The 17,717-nt window shown below is 41.3% G+C and overlaps 1 protein-coding gene across 1 annotated transcript in view; it reads right to left on the bottom strand.

The window, feature by feature from the left end:
- Window positions 1-4,173: 4,173 nt before the first annotated feature.
- LOC126475043 (acylcarnitine hydrolase-like) overlaps window positions 4,174-17,717 on the bottom strand; it is a 96,597-nt gene continuing 83,053 nt past the window's right edge. Inside the window, exons 9-10 of the mRNA XM_050102590.1 lie at window positions 4,818-4,950; window positions 4,174-4,561 (exon numbers count right to left, since the gene is read on the bottom strand). Coding sequence (XP_049958547.1) covers window positions 4,393-4,561; window positions 4,818-4,950 — 302 coding nt within the window. The 3' untranslated portion in view covers window positions 4,174-4,392. The remainder of the gene's footprint in view (window positions 4,562-4,817; window positions 4,951-17,717) is intronic.

Genomic DNA, 17,717 nt, shown 5'->3' with positions numbered 1-17,717 from the left:
TCATTCTCAATGGAGAGAAGTCTTCCGAAGTAAGAGTGATTTCAGGTGTGCCGCAGGGGAGTGTCGTAGGACCGTTGCTATTCACAATATACATAAACCACCTTGTGGACGACATCGGAAGTTCACTGAGGCTTTTTGCGGATGATGCTGTGGTATATCGAGAGGTTGTAACATTGGAAAATTGTACTGAAATGCAGGAGGATCTGCAGCGAATTGACGCATGGCGCAGGGAATGGCGATTGACTCTCAATGTAGACAAGTGTAATGTGCTGTGAATACATAGAAAGATAGATCCCTTATCATTTAGCTACAATATAGCAGGTCAGCAACTGGAAGCAGTTAATTCTATAAATTATCTGGGAGTACGCATTAGGAGTGATTTAAAATGGAATGATCATATAAAGTTGATCGTTGGTAAAGCAGATGCCAGATTGAGATTCATTGGAAGAATCCTAAGGAAATGCAATCCGAAAACAAAGGAAGTAGGTTACAGTACGCTTGTTCGCCCATTGCTTGTATACTGCTCAGCAGTGTGGGATCCGTACCAGATAGGGTTGATAGGAGAGATAGAGAAGATCCAACGGAGAGCAGCGCGCTTCGTTACAGGATCATTTAGTAATCGCGAAAGCGTTACGGAAATGATAGATAAACTCCAGTGGAAGATTTTGCAGGAGAGACGCTCAGTAGCTCGGTACGGGCTTTTGTTGAAGTTTCGAGAACATACCTTCACCGAAGAGTCAAGCAGTATATTGCTCCCTCCTACGTATATCTCGCGAAGAGACCATGAGGATAAAATCAGAGAGATTAGAGCGCACACAGAAGCATACCGACAATCCTTCTTTCCACGAACAATACGAGACTGGAATAGAAGGGAGAACCGATAGAGGTACTCAAGGTACCCTCCGCCACACACCGTCAGGTGGCTTGTGGAGTATGGATGTTGATGTAGATGTAGATGTATGTATTTGAAAGAGCATGTCTGAAATCAAAATCAGCTGCTGGGTAACAGTGATTGGTGTACTTTGCAATAACTTCGGATGCTCTACGACATGTTGTTTACAAGGCGACCGATACTTGGTTCCTCATGCGTATTACGACACTCCCCTTTCATTGGCAAGCCTCTATTTGGTCTGGACTGACTGTACAAGGCGAGATCGTCGTTGAAAATATTCAAATCCGCCACATATCGCGGTTGATGATCTGAAATCCACTACTCTGCTTCTTTCAGGTGGTGTTCCGTTCGCTGCAGTTGATGCACTGGTCGTGGGCATTTAAGATCTGGAGGCAGATGCATAGCTGCAATGGTAAACTGTGAAGGGTATCCTGAACTACTGATTTTGGCTATAAAGAGTGTACAACGATTTAAATTTTGTCATATAATTATCCAGATATTCTGTAATGTCACCACGTATACTGCACTAAACGCTTCATTAGTTATATACTACCATCGGACTTTGCTACTGTGGGGAAGTACAAAGAATACAGTTATTACACACATGTGTGACCTCGCAATAACGGACGACGGACATGCATGTGTGAGCACTAAGACTGACAGTAATTAACGAGAGCCACTTCCCGCCTGTTAATCACTATGGGCACGAATACCGATTCTACTTTTATTACAAGAAATTCAACGCTTAACGAACTAAGTAGGAGATACAACCGAAACACGTATGCTCCCGATGGTCTCTCCTCTGTGACTAGCTTGTCAACTCTGAATTTCAAGCTGCGATACGAGGCAGGGATCTGAAAGTTTCTCCCTGATGTCTTAACACATATCCTATCATCCTGTCACTTGTTCTTGTCAGTGTTTTCCTTATGTTCCTTCCTTCGACAAGCATTACTCTTGAGCACCACATCTCAGATGCTTTGATTCTCTTCTATCCCACGTTTCCCAGTGTGAATGACTCACCACCATAAAATACTGTGCTCCAATGGTACATTCTCAAAATTTATTCCTCAGGTTAAGGCCTATGTTTAAAATTAGTAGTCTTCTCTTGCCCAGGAATGCTATTTTCTGTCTGGGCAAGTCTGCTTTTTATGTCCTCCTTGCTTCATCTGTCATGGGTTATTCTGCGCAACTCAGCTTGTGGTGTTTCTTATCGCGGTGTCCACATCTTCAGCGAATTTCAAACGCGTATCACACTTCCTCAGTACTTCAGTGTATCCCAGTTTCCTTCCGCATTGATTCTTCCACATCATGCTTAACTTCAGGCTATTCTTCATTATCACTAAATTGTGATCCCTGTCTATACCTGCTCCTGGGTCCGTCTTAGAATCCAATATCTCATTTCGGAATCTCGGTCTGACCACGATGTAATCCATCTGCAATCTTCTCACGTCTCCATGCTTTACCAACGTACACCTCCTCCTCTTGTGATTCTTGAATGTAATATTCGCTATTACTAGTTGATATTTATTGAAAAAGTCAATTAGTCATTCGTATTGTCAATCACATATTCTCTCCAACGCTTACTTCCACTCCTTCCACTACAACGGCATTTCAATCGTCCCTCTGATCATGAAATTTTCATCTTCCTTTTCGTACTGAATTATTCGTTCAATATCCTTATACATTTTCTATGTCTCTTCTGCTTGCAACCTCAGGATGTATACCGGTCGATGTTGGTTTTCTGTCGTTTCTGATAAGAACTGCACTATTTACCGCAACTCAGCCTCTACCCTACCTTCCTATTCATAACTAATCCTATTCCTGTTATACCACTTCTGCTGCTGTTGATATTACCCTACACTCGTCTGACCAGAAATATTTATCTCTTTTCCATTTCACTTTACTGACACCCACTATATCTATAATGATCCTTAGCACTCCCCTCTTCATATTTTCTAGCTTCCTGGCCACGTTAAGACTTCTGACATTCCACGACCCCGACTTATAGAGTGTAACACTTTGCTTGGTTAGTCCATTTTTCTCTAGTCGCCACTTGCTACCTGGTAGCCCCTCACAGAGATACTGATGGGAGACTAATCAGGAATCTTTTGCCAATGGAGAGATCATTGTGGCACTTTGTCAATTACAAGTTACATGTCCTGTGAATACGCGTTATTTGTCCTTGATGCAATAGTTTCCATTGCCTTCTCCATTCGCAAACCGATGATCATTGCTGATTCTTCCGCCTTTTACTTGTAGTTTCGAACCCCAAGTGTAAGAGAATGCTCTGAATCCCTGTCTGTTCCTCTGCCTTGACCAGGCCGATAGTGGGTCGGTAATGGTTTCTTATACAGGTAGTTTTCGGCCGCCATACTCGTATGCTCATGACTTTTACATCAAATGTAAGAAAAGGCTAGGTTCGAATCCGGAACCCAGGACACTTTAATTACTAGACGCTAACCCCAGACAATGGTTCCACAGTTTTGCGTTATCGGCTTAAAAGAGGAACCCTTAATTGTGGGTATGAATGCTGTCCGGATACTACCCCACATAACTACGAGATGTATCCGATATATGTACATTACAGCGGCCGCTGGCGTAACTAACTCACCTTGGTGTTTATCCCCCGTGTGGGACGTACATTGCTACCTGACTGCCTCCACACGCTCCTTATCATCAAGCTTCAAATACTGTACTTCTGAGTGGAGAGACCAGACACCATTGTTTCCATATTCCATTCCATCTTCTTGGCGGTCCCCGGTGTTTAGCCGGTTGTGTTGTTTCTCGGAACGAACACCTAGAGGATATTTGCTTGCGTGGCTTATAGGGCGTGTCGTCACAGCCCAAGTCACATACAAAAAGACATTATAGTTCCGAATCATTCTGCTCGAGGTAACTGTAAGCCATAATTTGTAGGTAGCGGACAAAAGTTCCATGCTTTACTTCTCACAGTAGCAGGTGAATGTTCGAAAAGTGTCACTGTGGTTTGCGCCGATTCGGTAGGAAGCTTCTCGTGATGGCAGTCATTTTGAGAAATCGCTTGTAGTTACGTTGGAGGAACATTGACAGACAACGGCCATCAGGAGTCGCTTCCTCTGGTTCACAGATTGGAGGCACAAAGCACTCGCCTTAAAGCATTTGTTATTTCAGCTACACTTTTACCTCCATTACGCAGGCGACTGCTCGTAGCGATTGACCGTGGTCAAAAGAGCATCGAGAAAGGGTTTTCCGATCACATAAACACTATCCCAATCATGAGTTATGTAAAACGTTGAGTAGCAATTTATTTTCATCTTTCAGTAAATGTCGGATAATTATTTGTACTGAATTAATCTGCGTAGAACAATAACTACTTATCCACAGCTGGAGTTGTAGTCATTTTTACATATTGGTAACACAATACTAGGCCATCAAACGATACTATGTAATTATGATAATAGAGTAAACATCTTGTCTCATGTCTCAGGAAGCTTTAGGTTGTCAAATCTCTCCATATTTTTCTAGAAGTTGTCAGCGTATGGTTGCAGCGGAACGTTCTGGTACCAGAAGTCCATCCGCTCTGCGTCTTTGTTGTGAGCGAGGGAGAAGTTGGACTGCATCAGCATGTAGCTGCGGGTCACATTGTCGTACGGCTCCCAGATCACAGGATCCGCCTCCGGGGTTGGATTTCTGCGGAAAATCAAAGTTGATGTAAATCAGCTGACGCTTAGGAATTACATTTTTAAGGTACATGATTTAGGCAACTATAGTTTTAAGAAAGCGTTTAGAACGAAAAGCAGTTGCTGGAATTTTTAGCAAACAGCCGAAACTGTATTTAATGTCCTACTTCAGACTGTTCAGCTAACGACAGTGAAAGCAATATTTGAGAAATAATTTTTAAAATCTGATTACAGAAGAAGAAAGAACTAATCATGTCTGTACATACCCATACTTAGCGAAGTTGGTCCAGTACCGAACCATATTCCTGCGCACCTGATCCTCCTCTGACTCTGGATCCAGGTTACATACAGTATCATCTCTCACAAAGAGCACGAATATGTCACCAGCGTGATTCGTCCCTGAAAGAGGAGATTATGTTAAAACAGTAGGTAGTATATTGTTAATGCTGTGGGAAATTGTTGATCTGGTTCTGAGGTGGTTATGACTTTAGATAATTTAATAAAGAAGTGAAATTACCTTGTCATATTTCTGTCTCTGATATTATCTTGCATTATTTTAGTATGGTAAATACGAGTGCCTCTAGTACTACCATTACTATGATGCTTCATACAAAGTAGTTACTGGCGTCATTGTTGTATCTTTGAAACCAGGGATGGTCAAGATTTCGGCTTATGGACCATGCCTCAACCTGATTGCCAAAGCGATCAGCCTCGCTTCACATTTCCTGCACTGCCACACTGCGCTGTCAGAATGTAAGTGGTAGTGCGGTCGCACTGCGTACTACTTGGTTTTCTATTTCACATTTCTCAAGAACATAGAGGACGAGCAAAACAAGTTTTCAGTATTAATTAATTATTTTTGGCACGCTGAAGACATGATTTCTATCTCTTACAAACTGTCGGCTTACGGACAAACGCAGACAATTTTACAAAGTTTTACACTCAAGTTGCCAAGTAATCGTGACTTACTTAGTTCGTAATTCAAAAGAAGTCTTTCACATAAATACGTCGACTGAAATATTGTAGCACTTTTGCAACCTCATTATGGAGACTTGGAAAATCTACCTGAGAAAAGCAATGAAGACATCCTGGACACTTTTAATATTAAAGGATTTATAATTAAAAATGGAATCGTCTTGGAGGCCAGTCAGTTACATTTGCACATGCATAGGGTTCCTTTCAACGGTAACAGATCGAGAACATATGTCATGAAAAACCTTTATGAAACTATCGCTGTAATTCTTGCTACGTCACAATGAATTCTTCAGACAAATGGTTCAAATGGCTCTGATCACTATGGGACGCAACATCTGAGGTCATCGGTCTCCTAGAACTTAGAACTACTTAAATCTAACTAAACTAAGGACATCACACACATCCATGTCCGAGGCAGGATTCGAAGCTGCGACCGTAACCGTCGCGCGGTTCCGGACTGAAGCGCCTAGAACCGCTCGGTCACCGCGAGCGGCTAATTCTTCAGATCTTGAGCTTTCTTTAAAGCCTGTGAGCTTAGGGAACTGGATTGTCTTTATCAGACTGTGTCCATTCTACAACGCGATCTTTTTTAAACGCATCCCCATCAAATCAAGAAGGAGCTATCTCGAAATGTCTTAGTGTGAGCAGTGTGCAGTCAGGTCTACTTAAGATGTGAAGTCTGCAGTCTATTCCGGATGTTCTAATTTTCACTAAATGTAATCGTTGTCGCGAATATCGATAACCAACAGCTGCATAATGGAATGATGGCAATGAAAATCTGTTCCGGACCGGGACTAGAACCCGAATTTCCTGGTCATCACGAGCGGTCGCCTTACCACCTGGCTATCTGAGCACAACTCACGGCCAGATCCTAATCTCCACACGTCGCCAACCGTTTGTCTACAACCTGTATTCATACATCCGTTATGTATATTCCCGTACAGGAGAGGAATTTTGTTTGAAAGTCATTTGCTGGTGTCGGCGGTTAAATACAATACTGCAGTGCCTGTGTTATTCCGAATTACGATGCGGCGTACCTTCACTGCAATATCGTGTTCTAATTTTCTTTCCTGCTCTCCTTTTTCCTTCATAAATTGAAAGCCGGCCGGAGTGGCCGTGCGGTTCTAGGCGCTACAGTCTGGAGCAGAGCGACCGCTACGGTCGCAGGTTTGCATCCTGCCTCGGGCATGGATGCGTGTGATGTCCTTAGGTTAGTTAGGTTTAATTGGTTCTAAGTTCTAGGAGACTGATGACCTCAGAAGTTAAGTCGCATAGTGCTCAGAGCCATTTGAACCATAAATTCAACAGCAATATTTAAATCGAAAAATAGGCCCAGGCATGTCCCTTGGCTCAACCAACGGACTTCGCAGTAATATATGATGCCTCCATACTCTCCGTTCATTCCAAGTTAAAACTGTTGAAACTGGAAATGGAATAATGTGCGCGACTTCAGATAGTTTACTATTCGTACCGCCAATTCCTTCAAGTGCTCCACGCCTGCAAATTTAGCACAAAGTGCTTGTTAATGTGCAGAACAATGAGTCTCGTCTGTCGACCTTTCGGAGTTGTTGCTCTTTCATTGTCGTCTGAAAGTTTTAATTCTATCCGCAACGTTATAACGTCGTTTCCTAGCAAGCAAGCAGTATCCGTCGCTTATGCAAATTGAGAATTCTGGTCCCTCTCTTCAGTGATTCCCATTCATTTTAAGGGATTGTGACAACAGATTGCTAGATTGCCTCTTTTTGTGCAAACAGCAAATGGACCTATGAACGTCTTCATAATACGAACAAATAGCGTGGAGTAAATAGCACCGACACCACGATTCTACCGACCGCAAAATGCCGCACCGCAATGCTAAATGAAATATACTACCGATAAGGACCGAGAAAAGCCCAGTGACAGGAGGGGCCATGGTCCGCACGCAGCCCGCACAGGCTGCATACGTGAAGTTTGGCTCGCCATGGCGGGCCCTGCTTTAAACCAGGAGAGCATACACTTGTGTTCATAATCGCGATTAATACCAAAGAACAGTTTTTCGATGGCAATAGGTCTTAAGTTCTCCCCTTTGAGGGCGAATTACTAGTCTGAGTGTTTTTAGGAAATACATAAGGAAGATGCACTTTGTTTTGAATTCACAAATTATTACTTTATACCTCTATGTGACCATGGTATAACCCTGAAATTCTCTTCTCTTTTATGGATGAAAATACATCAAGTGTCATCTACATCGTAACAGACATCATAAAGTATTGTGTGTTATTCTGGGCGACCACAGTTTGATAATTTATATTGCAATGACAGGCACTAAACAAAAAATTGTAATCCCTCTAACAAGGAGATAAGAATCATTCTGATAATTACATAACTGCAGAAGCCATTCCATAACGTAACTGAGCTTGCTGAATTATAAAAAGCATTCTAGACTGAATTTCTCTTCGAGCTGATCTGCATTATTTTGTTGAAACACCAAGATGGACGAGGAAAAAGCTGTTGAAATCACGCAAAGGATCTTCATAAATTCATATACTGTTATTATACGGATTCCTTCGACCGCTCAGAAAATGACGGTCTTACTTTACCTTAAAGTTTTTAAGTTTTTATTATTAATTTATTCTTCTCCTCTCATATTAATAATCATTTCACAATAATATTTCCTATCTAAAGTCTTCATACTCCTTACACTTTCCTTTTAACGAGGGCATTCATCACGAACAAATAGTAGTCAACACTATATAGAGTGTATAAGGCTGTAGTGAAGTTACAACGAGAGGCGCTATATTGTTGTGCAGTGATAGTAATGACACAAAGCAAGATTAAAGCCACCTATTTGAGGGTGCTGCCATTTCTTCAACATCATGAAGGATGACGCAGAGATGAATGACGTGGGATACGGATTTCGTTTATGGACGCTCTTCAGAATTCTGCGTTCGCTGTTCATGATAGCACCTTCTTGGCAGTCGATAATTTTCACTGGAGTGGCTGTATCTGAAGCCATTCTTATCAGTCCATCAGACACTCAGTACATAATTTATTTGTTCCTTTTATAGCTTTAAGTATTGTCTTGAGTTATTCAACATCCATGAGTACCATTTCATTTACGTCCTCTAGAAGGAGCATTAGTACATTAGTATGGCCCTTGTTTACACATATGTTATTACTTGTTGTGGTTTTACGACACTTCCTACATTCTTCAGAGTCTCTTCCATGGATCTATGGAACAAGAGAATATCTAATGTAATTTTATCTAATCTACATATTTACAAAATTAATGACGAGGAAACAAGAACTTCAAGTGAGAAAAACGAAGTGGTAAGCAGAGACTCACAACAAGAAAAAACATTTTGAACGACAAGGACAGTATCTGCAACAAGTAGGATTGAAACAACAGCAGTAAACAGGAGAAGAAGAACACCGACATCAGTTGGTGGAACAGTTTCGTGATCAACAGCATTCGGAATTTCCAGAGTTTCCATAGCCCCTAAATCTATAAATGTTATAAACGTAGGTTTGCGTTTCTTCAACGCATCTTCTTAGATACGTCGTAGGCTCAGTATTGCCTCACGTGCTGTAACACTTTCGCAGAACCTAAACTAATCTCCGCTGAGGTCGTGTTAAAGATCTACAAAAACTACGATATAGGACCTATGACGACAGCAGCAAGTCCAGCGAACTCCAGTGCTGTGTTAACAACAATTCACTCTCTCTCCACGTAAGTCTGTGAGACAGAGTTCCCGTGAAACCATGTTGAGTCACTCAAGTGATCAACGTTTTCTGAAGCGTGCTCAGTGTAAGTGCTGCATGTTAAATCTGCTATACGCAATTAACGACTCCGACACATATCGTAGAAACGAGTACGAGTGATTTAATGGTAAGGTGTGTATCAATGAAGTGTTTGCAGAGATGGTTGTGTGGGACGCAATTTAAACTCTATGGTACAATAAACCGCCAAAATTCCGTCTGCTGAACCGCCTCAAATCTATACGTTAATGTGGAGAAAGTCGTGAAGTAACTTGGAGGGAACGTGTGGTGTGAGTTACATTATCGGGGTTCGATTTGGCTGTTCTTTGATGGCACAGGTATGGGTGAGGTGTACCTAAAGAAGCTAGAGAGATTAATTTTATCTGCCATCTGTGAGATGTATGGAGACGAAAGGTTTTACTGTCAACAAGAGGACGCCCCACCACACCGCCACAATCGTTTCACGGAGTACCTCTACGAAAATGTACCGCGTGATGTGGAGGATGAATAGGTGCCGTCAATTCCACTATTTTCTCCAAATTAAGGTCTCTGAACTTTTAGCTTTGAGGAGCACCAAAGGATTTATTTTTTTTCGACAAAAACCACGCACATTGGATTAGCCTCCAGAATGCATCGAACATTCCCGTGCAGGAATCCAGCTGGACACACTGCAGTCAGTAGCCGGTGCAGCAGTTCAGCGGCATCGCCTATGTGTGGGTATTAATGGTGGACACCTCGAACACCTGTACTGCTTTCGATAATTTGATCTTTAGGCTGCATTTTCAACGAAAATGTGACGTCAATTAATCAATTATTATCGGAGTTATGGGCAATTAAACAGTTTATGTATTTTTAGGTCCCTCTATATTCTTTCAATTTATTCATCATCTGCGGAGATAGTTGGCATATAAACCTTTACTACTGCAACAGGTGTCGGATTAGTGTCTATATTGTTCACGATAATGCTTTCACCACGGTTTTCTTAGCAGCTTATCCGCATTCCTATTTTCTTAGAGACCTAGTCCTGCATTATCCCTATTTGATTTTGTATTTATAACAACGTATTGACCTAGCAGAAGTCATGATATTCTTGCCACCGTCACTAATACTCACTATATCTATCCTTACCCTATTCGATTCCGTTTTTATATTCTGTAACTCACCTTCTCGAATAAGGGATTAAATATTCCACACTGTGGCCGACATAATGCAAGCTTTGTTTTACCTGATGATTAAATACTCCTGAGTATTCCTCGCCCTGTGATCCTACTGGTGGGACTATTTTACTCACGGAGTATTTTGCTCATGAGGATGTCATCATCATTAAGCCGAACAGTAGCCTTGCATGCTCTCGGGAAGAAATAACGATTGTAATTTTCCCTTGCTTTCAGTCGTTCGCAGTACCAACACAAGAAGGGCATTACCATATCAGTCAATAATGCCGTTTGTTGCCTCTGCCACTACTGAAAACCTGCGTCCCTCTTCGCACTTACCTCTCCACAGTTAAACCAACTGAATCCGCGATCATTTTATCGCACTTTATTTTTAAAGGTCGGTCTAGGTCACATAAAATCACAAGTACCGGTTTCGGTCGTCGCCATCTTCAGATCTGTTTCAAATAGTAGAAACGCTGTCTTGTAACAGCACAAGTCGTATTAACTGAAGCAGTTTCTTAAAAAGTTGGTGATAATTTAGAAAAACAAAAAAGCACTAAAATAATTAACGGCCATATGTACCAGAACAGTAGTATGATGTAGTTATCAACGTCAATCTATATGTCTAGGTGTATAGTAACTGTTGGTGATGGGATGGAGGCCTGCTGTATTTATACAAATAACTGAGGCCAGGAGAAGGCACTAATTCTAAGATGAATGAGTAACAAGTATTGTAAATTGAATGGTTAAAATACGATGTATATAGTCGTTAAACAAAATTATTTCAAATACCAAAAAGTGTTGCGTAAGGTGCCAAAAAGACTGTTATTGAACCTACTAGAAGAATTGGAAATTTATGTACGAAGGAAACAGCAACAGGTATTACTGCTGAATGAATAGAATGAGCCGGCCAATGTGGCCGAGAGGTTTTAGGCGCTTCAGTCTGGAACCGCGCGACCGCTATGGTCGCAGGTTCGAATCCTGCCTCGGGCATGGATGTGTGTGATGTCCTTAGGTTAGTTAGGTTTAAGTAGTTCTAAGTTCTAGGAGACTGATGACCTCAGATGTTAAGTCCCATAGTGCTCAGAGCCATTTGAACCATTTTTGAATAGAATGAGATTAAGTTGGATGTTTATTTCGATGTATTGGGAGCAGCGTCGCGCGCCGCAGCAGTTCTTCCTGTGGTAGAGTGCGCCGTCCACCAACGGAAGGAGACTGGGCTTCTTCCGCAAGCTCCGCCGCAGGAAAACATAAACTTCTTTCAGAGAAGCCACAAGGCGGCGCCACTGAGATTCTACTCCGAACGTCTCATCGACTATCGACATTTCAATTAATAGTCACTGTCCTGTTAATTATCTCACACTTACCGTTATACTTGCTTCTTTTGTCATACTAAATGTTTTGGGTTTATAGGTGTGATGTTTACTTTTAAATTTTTTAATCTGACTTTTATACAACTAACTGTTATTTATTTTGCCGGACTATGAGGTCCGTATTATTATTCCTTACACTTTTTATGCGGATATTTAGTTTGCATTTTATTTCCACACATTGCATGTCAGTACATGTTTTATTGTGAGACGATTTCCTTTCGCCGCAGACATAGACTGTGCAGCTGGTCCCGGCGGAGGTTCTAGTCCTCCCTCGGGCATGCGTGTGTGTTTGTCCTTAGGATAATTTAGGTTAAGTAGTGAGTAAGTTTAGGAACTGATGAAAAAAATGTTCAAATGTGTGTGACATCTTAAGGGACTTAAGTGCTAAGGTCATCAGTCCCTAAGCTTACACACTAGTTAACCTAAATTATCCTAAGGACAAACGCACACACACCCATGCCCGAGGGAGGACTCGAACCTCCGCCGGGACCAGCCGCACAGTCCATGACAGCAGTGCCTGAGACCGCTCGGCTAATCCTGCGCGGCTAGGGACTGATGACCTTAGCAGTTAAGTCCCACAGGATTCCACACACATTTGAACACTTTTTTTTCCTTTCGCCATGTGAAATAATTTTAATTAATGACTATGTTTACTGCCTTTCAACTGTTGAATTTACAATTCTGGTTACTGATGTACCCTCACATGAGTGGCCTCTACTGGCCACAGTTATCTGTATAAACACAGGACGCACCCAGGCCATTAGCAGCACTAATTATGCACCTAGTTATATAGACTGACTTTGGTACTTACATCACTATATTTTTATGATATGTATGGCTGGTAATCATGTTAGTGTCTTCTATTTTTCTGTCTTCTACTTTTCTTATGTATCACTAGACCTGTTGCACAAATTGTTTCATCTAAATCAAATGAGGCTGCTGCACAAATGTTTTTCTATTTTTACCAGATCTGAAGAACGCAATAGCCAAAACCGATGTTGTGCAGTTTATGTAATGAAGATGGAATTTCACAAATAAAACATACATTGATACCAATCTGTTGTGGTTGTTATGTTTATCGCCCACCTAGGCCATGTTTATTCTTAATGGGGGCTTGTCGAGTATCTGGTGACCATCATGGAGGAGCATAGTGTTTTTACTCTGTATTACTCCTACGGAACCATGACAATGAGCTGGTTTTATCAATGTAGCCTGAAAGAAATATGTTAGAAAGGCGTTTGAAACAAAATTTACTCGCAGAGTTATGATTCACATGCGTGATACGAAGACTATATTGCCCATAGCTTCGTTTGCTAATGCAGTTTTATCTTTGGTTATGCAATATACCTACAAGCAATAGTTCGAGCACCGAGCTTTGTCAGCCGATCAGGTAGCCAAGCGGTTAAATTGGAGTTCGCATGGCCATCGTGTGTTAGAGCAAATCACTTACTATTTCTTGTTTGCGCGCTTCATTCGCAGCTGGAGACGGTGTTTACATCGCACTGTTTGAGGGCAACTTAGTAAAAGTTCACGTACATTGTCTTGTGAATAATTTTACATGGCCATTACACAGCTGCGGTTTCACGGAATTTTTGTGAGAATGTTGCATACTTGCGCTTCACTGGTGTGGTTACATCTTACACGGTTTTCCAGTGCACTTGAGTACTCAGGTGTGTTTGGATCGATAATTTTTCCGACTGTGCAAGTATCAATATCTATCTTTCAGTAAGTCATCAGTAAGTCAGGACTTTGGTGAGACGTCACGTGTGCTGCACTGCTATTGAAATAGCTTGTTAATATTTTATAAATTTTAGACTTCATTTACTTATTTTAAAGTTTATTTGTTTTAATATTTGCCGTAAAAGTAACTTATTAGTGGATTTTCATTAAGCTCAGTCTTTCTTCAGCCGGCCGCGGTGGCCGTGCTCAGAGCCATTTGAACCACTTTTTCAGTCTTTCTTCCTGTGTTATTGACTCGAGTGGTCTATTATTTGTGAGTGTGCTTTCGTCGTTCGTCGAAGCCTCGTCCCTCAGTAGTGTGTTTACATTTTGCGGCGTGCACTGCAGCTGTAGCGGATATAAGCTAGGTACTGACAAACTTATTTGTGCTCTGTAATACAATTATTAAATTTAATAGATTTCAGCGGTGTTGCGTGCCGTTTGTGGCGAAATAACGACTTAATAAACTTTTGTAATTGTCGTTCGCTGTGTTTTATAGTTTTCAGTGTGTTGAACTCGTTAGTAAATTTCGTGGTTTAGTTTTCAACTGACGTTTATTATTCTTTCTAGTGAAATATTTCAGTAAAATTTTCATTTAGTGTGTTAACTTCGCTTAGTGTTACAGTGGTCGTTTTAATTTTTTGGTGTTAGCTAATAATTTTGTGAAGTTTTGCTGGTATTGGTATCGGCTGTGTTGTAGTAGTATTAATACAAGTAGCTGCTTTCTTCGTAGGCAGAGGATTTCGAGACCATTATTGTTGGTTCTTAAACAGTTCTAGTTTTTTGAGTAACTGTAAAATTTTTACCATTAGTGAAAAGTGTGGGCTCTGTCGTAGGTTTGTGAGTAGTGGATTACGGTGTGGGATTTGTTCAAAGTATTTTCATTGGGGGGAATGCAGTGGGGAAGGCAGTGGTCATTTTAGGGAGATCCTCTCCTGGGAATGTAGAATCTGTAGTAGAAACAAGTTAATAGAGCAGGAGCGCAAGATCTGTGCCCTTCAGGTGCAGTTACAATGCGCAAAGGTGGAACTAGATAGGTTGAGGAGGGTGAAGGGTGGTGGGGAATGGGAACTGGCAGTTGGCAAGGAGGTAGCTAGGAAGAGGAGGTATTCAGACAGCTTTACTTTGCATACATGCAATAGATACGACCAACTGTCAGAGTTGAGTGGAGAGGAGCCTCGTGTAGCCGTAGATGTAGGTAACTTGCAGCAGTCCTCAGCAATTAGCAGGCCTAGGTTAGTTGCAAAGTCTAGCAGAAAGAAGGTGCTGCTGCTAGGTAGTTCCCACGGTAGAGGTGTGGGCCAGCAGTTGCAGGAAGTGTTGGGGAGTGAGTACCAGGTCACCAGCATCGTGAAGCCCAGTGCAGGATTGGCTCAGGTGACTGAAAGCATAGGGGAGTTATGTAAGAATTTTACGAAAGAGAATCAGGTAGTGACAGTGGGTGGAGCAGTGAACAGTCTCGATAAGGACGGGGAATATGATGTCAGTGGTGACTTGGTTAAGATAGCTGCTCAAACTGGTGGCACTAATGTGCATTTCGTGCAACTGTTTCAGCGTCATGATCGGCCTCACCTTAATGCGGCTGTTAGGCGTGTTAATGTGGGGCTGGGGAGGGCACTGATGGCGGAGGGCATCGATCACCTCTCAGTGGTGCCAGTTGGGTCTATCAGTAGATGGTGTTTCACTAGGCATGGCCTGCACCTCAATAGGTATGGGAAGGGAAGGCTGGCTAAGCTTATAGGTGACAGTGTAGTGGGTGGTGGTGGTGGTGGTAGTGGTATCACGCATGGAAAAATTCCTGTAGTAGTTGGTGTTAGAACTGCATCTTTTTTAGACTGAAGTCAGTTGATAAGTATACCTGCTTAAAGGAAGTGCCTCTAACTAAGGGCTCACTTCCAGAGGATGTAATGTTTCCAAGTAGAGAAGGAATTAGCATATTTCATCAAAATATAAGAGGTATTAGAGATAAAGTTAGTGAACTGCTAATAGATGTTAACTCCGAAATTATTGGTATATCAGAGCACCACTTAAATAATTTGATAGTTCAGAGGCTTCCTTTACCAGGCTACGGATTAGCTGGCTGTTTTTCAAGGAGTTCCTTGCGGGGTGGGGGAGTGACTCTGTACGTAAAAAACTGTATTTCATTTGAGTACATAGACGTATCACGACACTGCACTGAACAGATATTTGAAAGTTGTGCAGCGTTAGTTGAATTTAGTGAAAGTAAACTTCTAATTGCTGTTGTTTATAGGTCCCTTAACTCCGACTTCAGAGCATTTTTGCTTAAGCTAGAGAGGGTTCTTGATTCACTTTGTAGGAAGTACCAGAAAGTAGTTATATGTGGTGACTTCAATATTAATTTTGTACATGATTGTGCAAGGAAAAGGATGTTGGTAGATCTCCTAAATTCATATGATCTGATGCAAACTGTGTTTTACCAACTAGGGTGCAGGGGAATAGTAGCACAGTCATAGATAATATTTTTATTCATTCTTCATTACTAGATGGGCATTCTGTTAGTAAAAGGGTCAATGGCCTTTCAGACCATGATGCACAAATTTTAACATTAAAAGGTTTTTGTACTCAAACCAACGTCGTATTTAATTACAAACTACGTAGGAAAGTTAATCCAACAGCAATAGAGAGTTTTTCAAAACTTGTCAAGGAACAAGAGTGGCAAGATGTTTATAGTGCCAATAATATAGATGATAAATACAATGCTTTCCATAACACATTTCTCATGCTCTTTGAGAGTTGCTTTCCATTAGAACATTCTAAACGGGGTACTAGCAGTAATGGACAGCCCAGTTGGCTGACTAGTGGGATAAGGATATCATGTAGAACAAAGTGTGAATTATATCAAAATGTTAGAAGTAGTCACAATCAAGCTATGGTGGCCCATTACAAACAGTATTGTAAGGTGCTTAAAAATGTTATTAGCAAGGCAAAAAGTATGTGGTATGCAAATAGAATAGCTACTTCACAGGATAAAATTAAAGCCATATGGTCAGTTGTGAAGGAAGTGTCTGGTCAGCAGCACAAGGTTGATGATATAAAGTCAGTTCGCAGTAATAATATTTCTGTTACTGATAAATCAGATACATGTACAGTATTTAACAACCATTTTCTGAGAATTGCTGGTGAATTAAATAAAAATTTAGTTTCTACAGGAAATCATATAAATTTCTTAGCAAATGCCTTTCCGAGATTGTTGTCTGAAATACTCCTCTGTGATACAGACAAGAAGGAGATTGAGTCAATAATAAAATCACTGAAGACTAAGGACTCTCATGGTTATGATGGAGTGTCTAGTAGAATATTAAAGTACTGTGCTGCACATGTTAGCCCTGTATTTAGCCATATTTGTAATTTTTCCTTTAGGAATGGTCAGTTAACTAAGCGATTAAAGTACTCAGTAGTAAAGCCGCTTTATAAAAAGGGAGAAAGGGATAATGTAGATAATTTTAGACCTATTTCTATGCCATCAGTGTTTGCAAAACTTATCGAAAAGGCTGTGTATGTAAGGTTAATTGATCATTTTATATCACACGATTTGCTATCAAATGTACAGTTCGGCTTTAGAAGTCGTTTGACAACTGAAAATGCTACATTCTCTTTTCTCTGTGAGGTACTGGATGGGCTAAACAAAAAGTTTCGAACGCTTGGCGTATTTTTTGATTTAACCAAGGCATTTGACTGTGTTGATCTCACAAAATTGCTCCAGAAGTTGGATCATTATGGAATAACGGGAGTAGCTCACAATTGGTTCACCTCTTACTTTAGCAACAGGCAGCAAAAGGTCATTATTCATAATGTTGATAACGGCTGTGATGTGGGATCTGAGTGGGGTACTGTCAAGTGGGGGGTGCCCCAGGGATCAGTGTTGGGGCCGCTCCTGTTCAAATGGTTCAAATGGCTCTGAGCACTATGGGACTTAACTTCTAAAGTCATCAGTCCCCTAGAACTTAGAACTACTTAAACCTAACTAACCTAAGGACATCACACACATCCATGCCCGAGGCAGGATTCGAACCTACGACCGTAGCGGCCGCGCGGTTCCAGACTGTAGCGCCTTTAACCGCTTGGCCACCATGGGGCTGCTTCTGTTCCTTATTTATATAAATGATATGCCCTCTAGTATTATGGGTAACTCTAAAATATTTCTGTTTGCTGATGACACTAGCTTGGTAGTAAAGGATGTTGTGTG

Source organism: Schistocerca serialis, chromosome 4, assembly GCF_023864345.2.
Source record: "Schistocerca serialis cubense isolate TAMUIC-IGC-003099 chromosome 4, iqSchSeri2.2, whole genome shotgun sequence".
In the NCBI taxonomy this organism is placed as follows: Eukaryota; Metazoa; Arthropoda; class Insecta; order Orthoptera; family Acrididae; genus Schistocerca; species Schistocerca serialis.
This window is presented reverse-complemented; position numbering and strand designations above follow the sequence as displayed.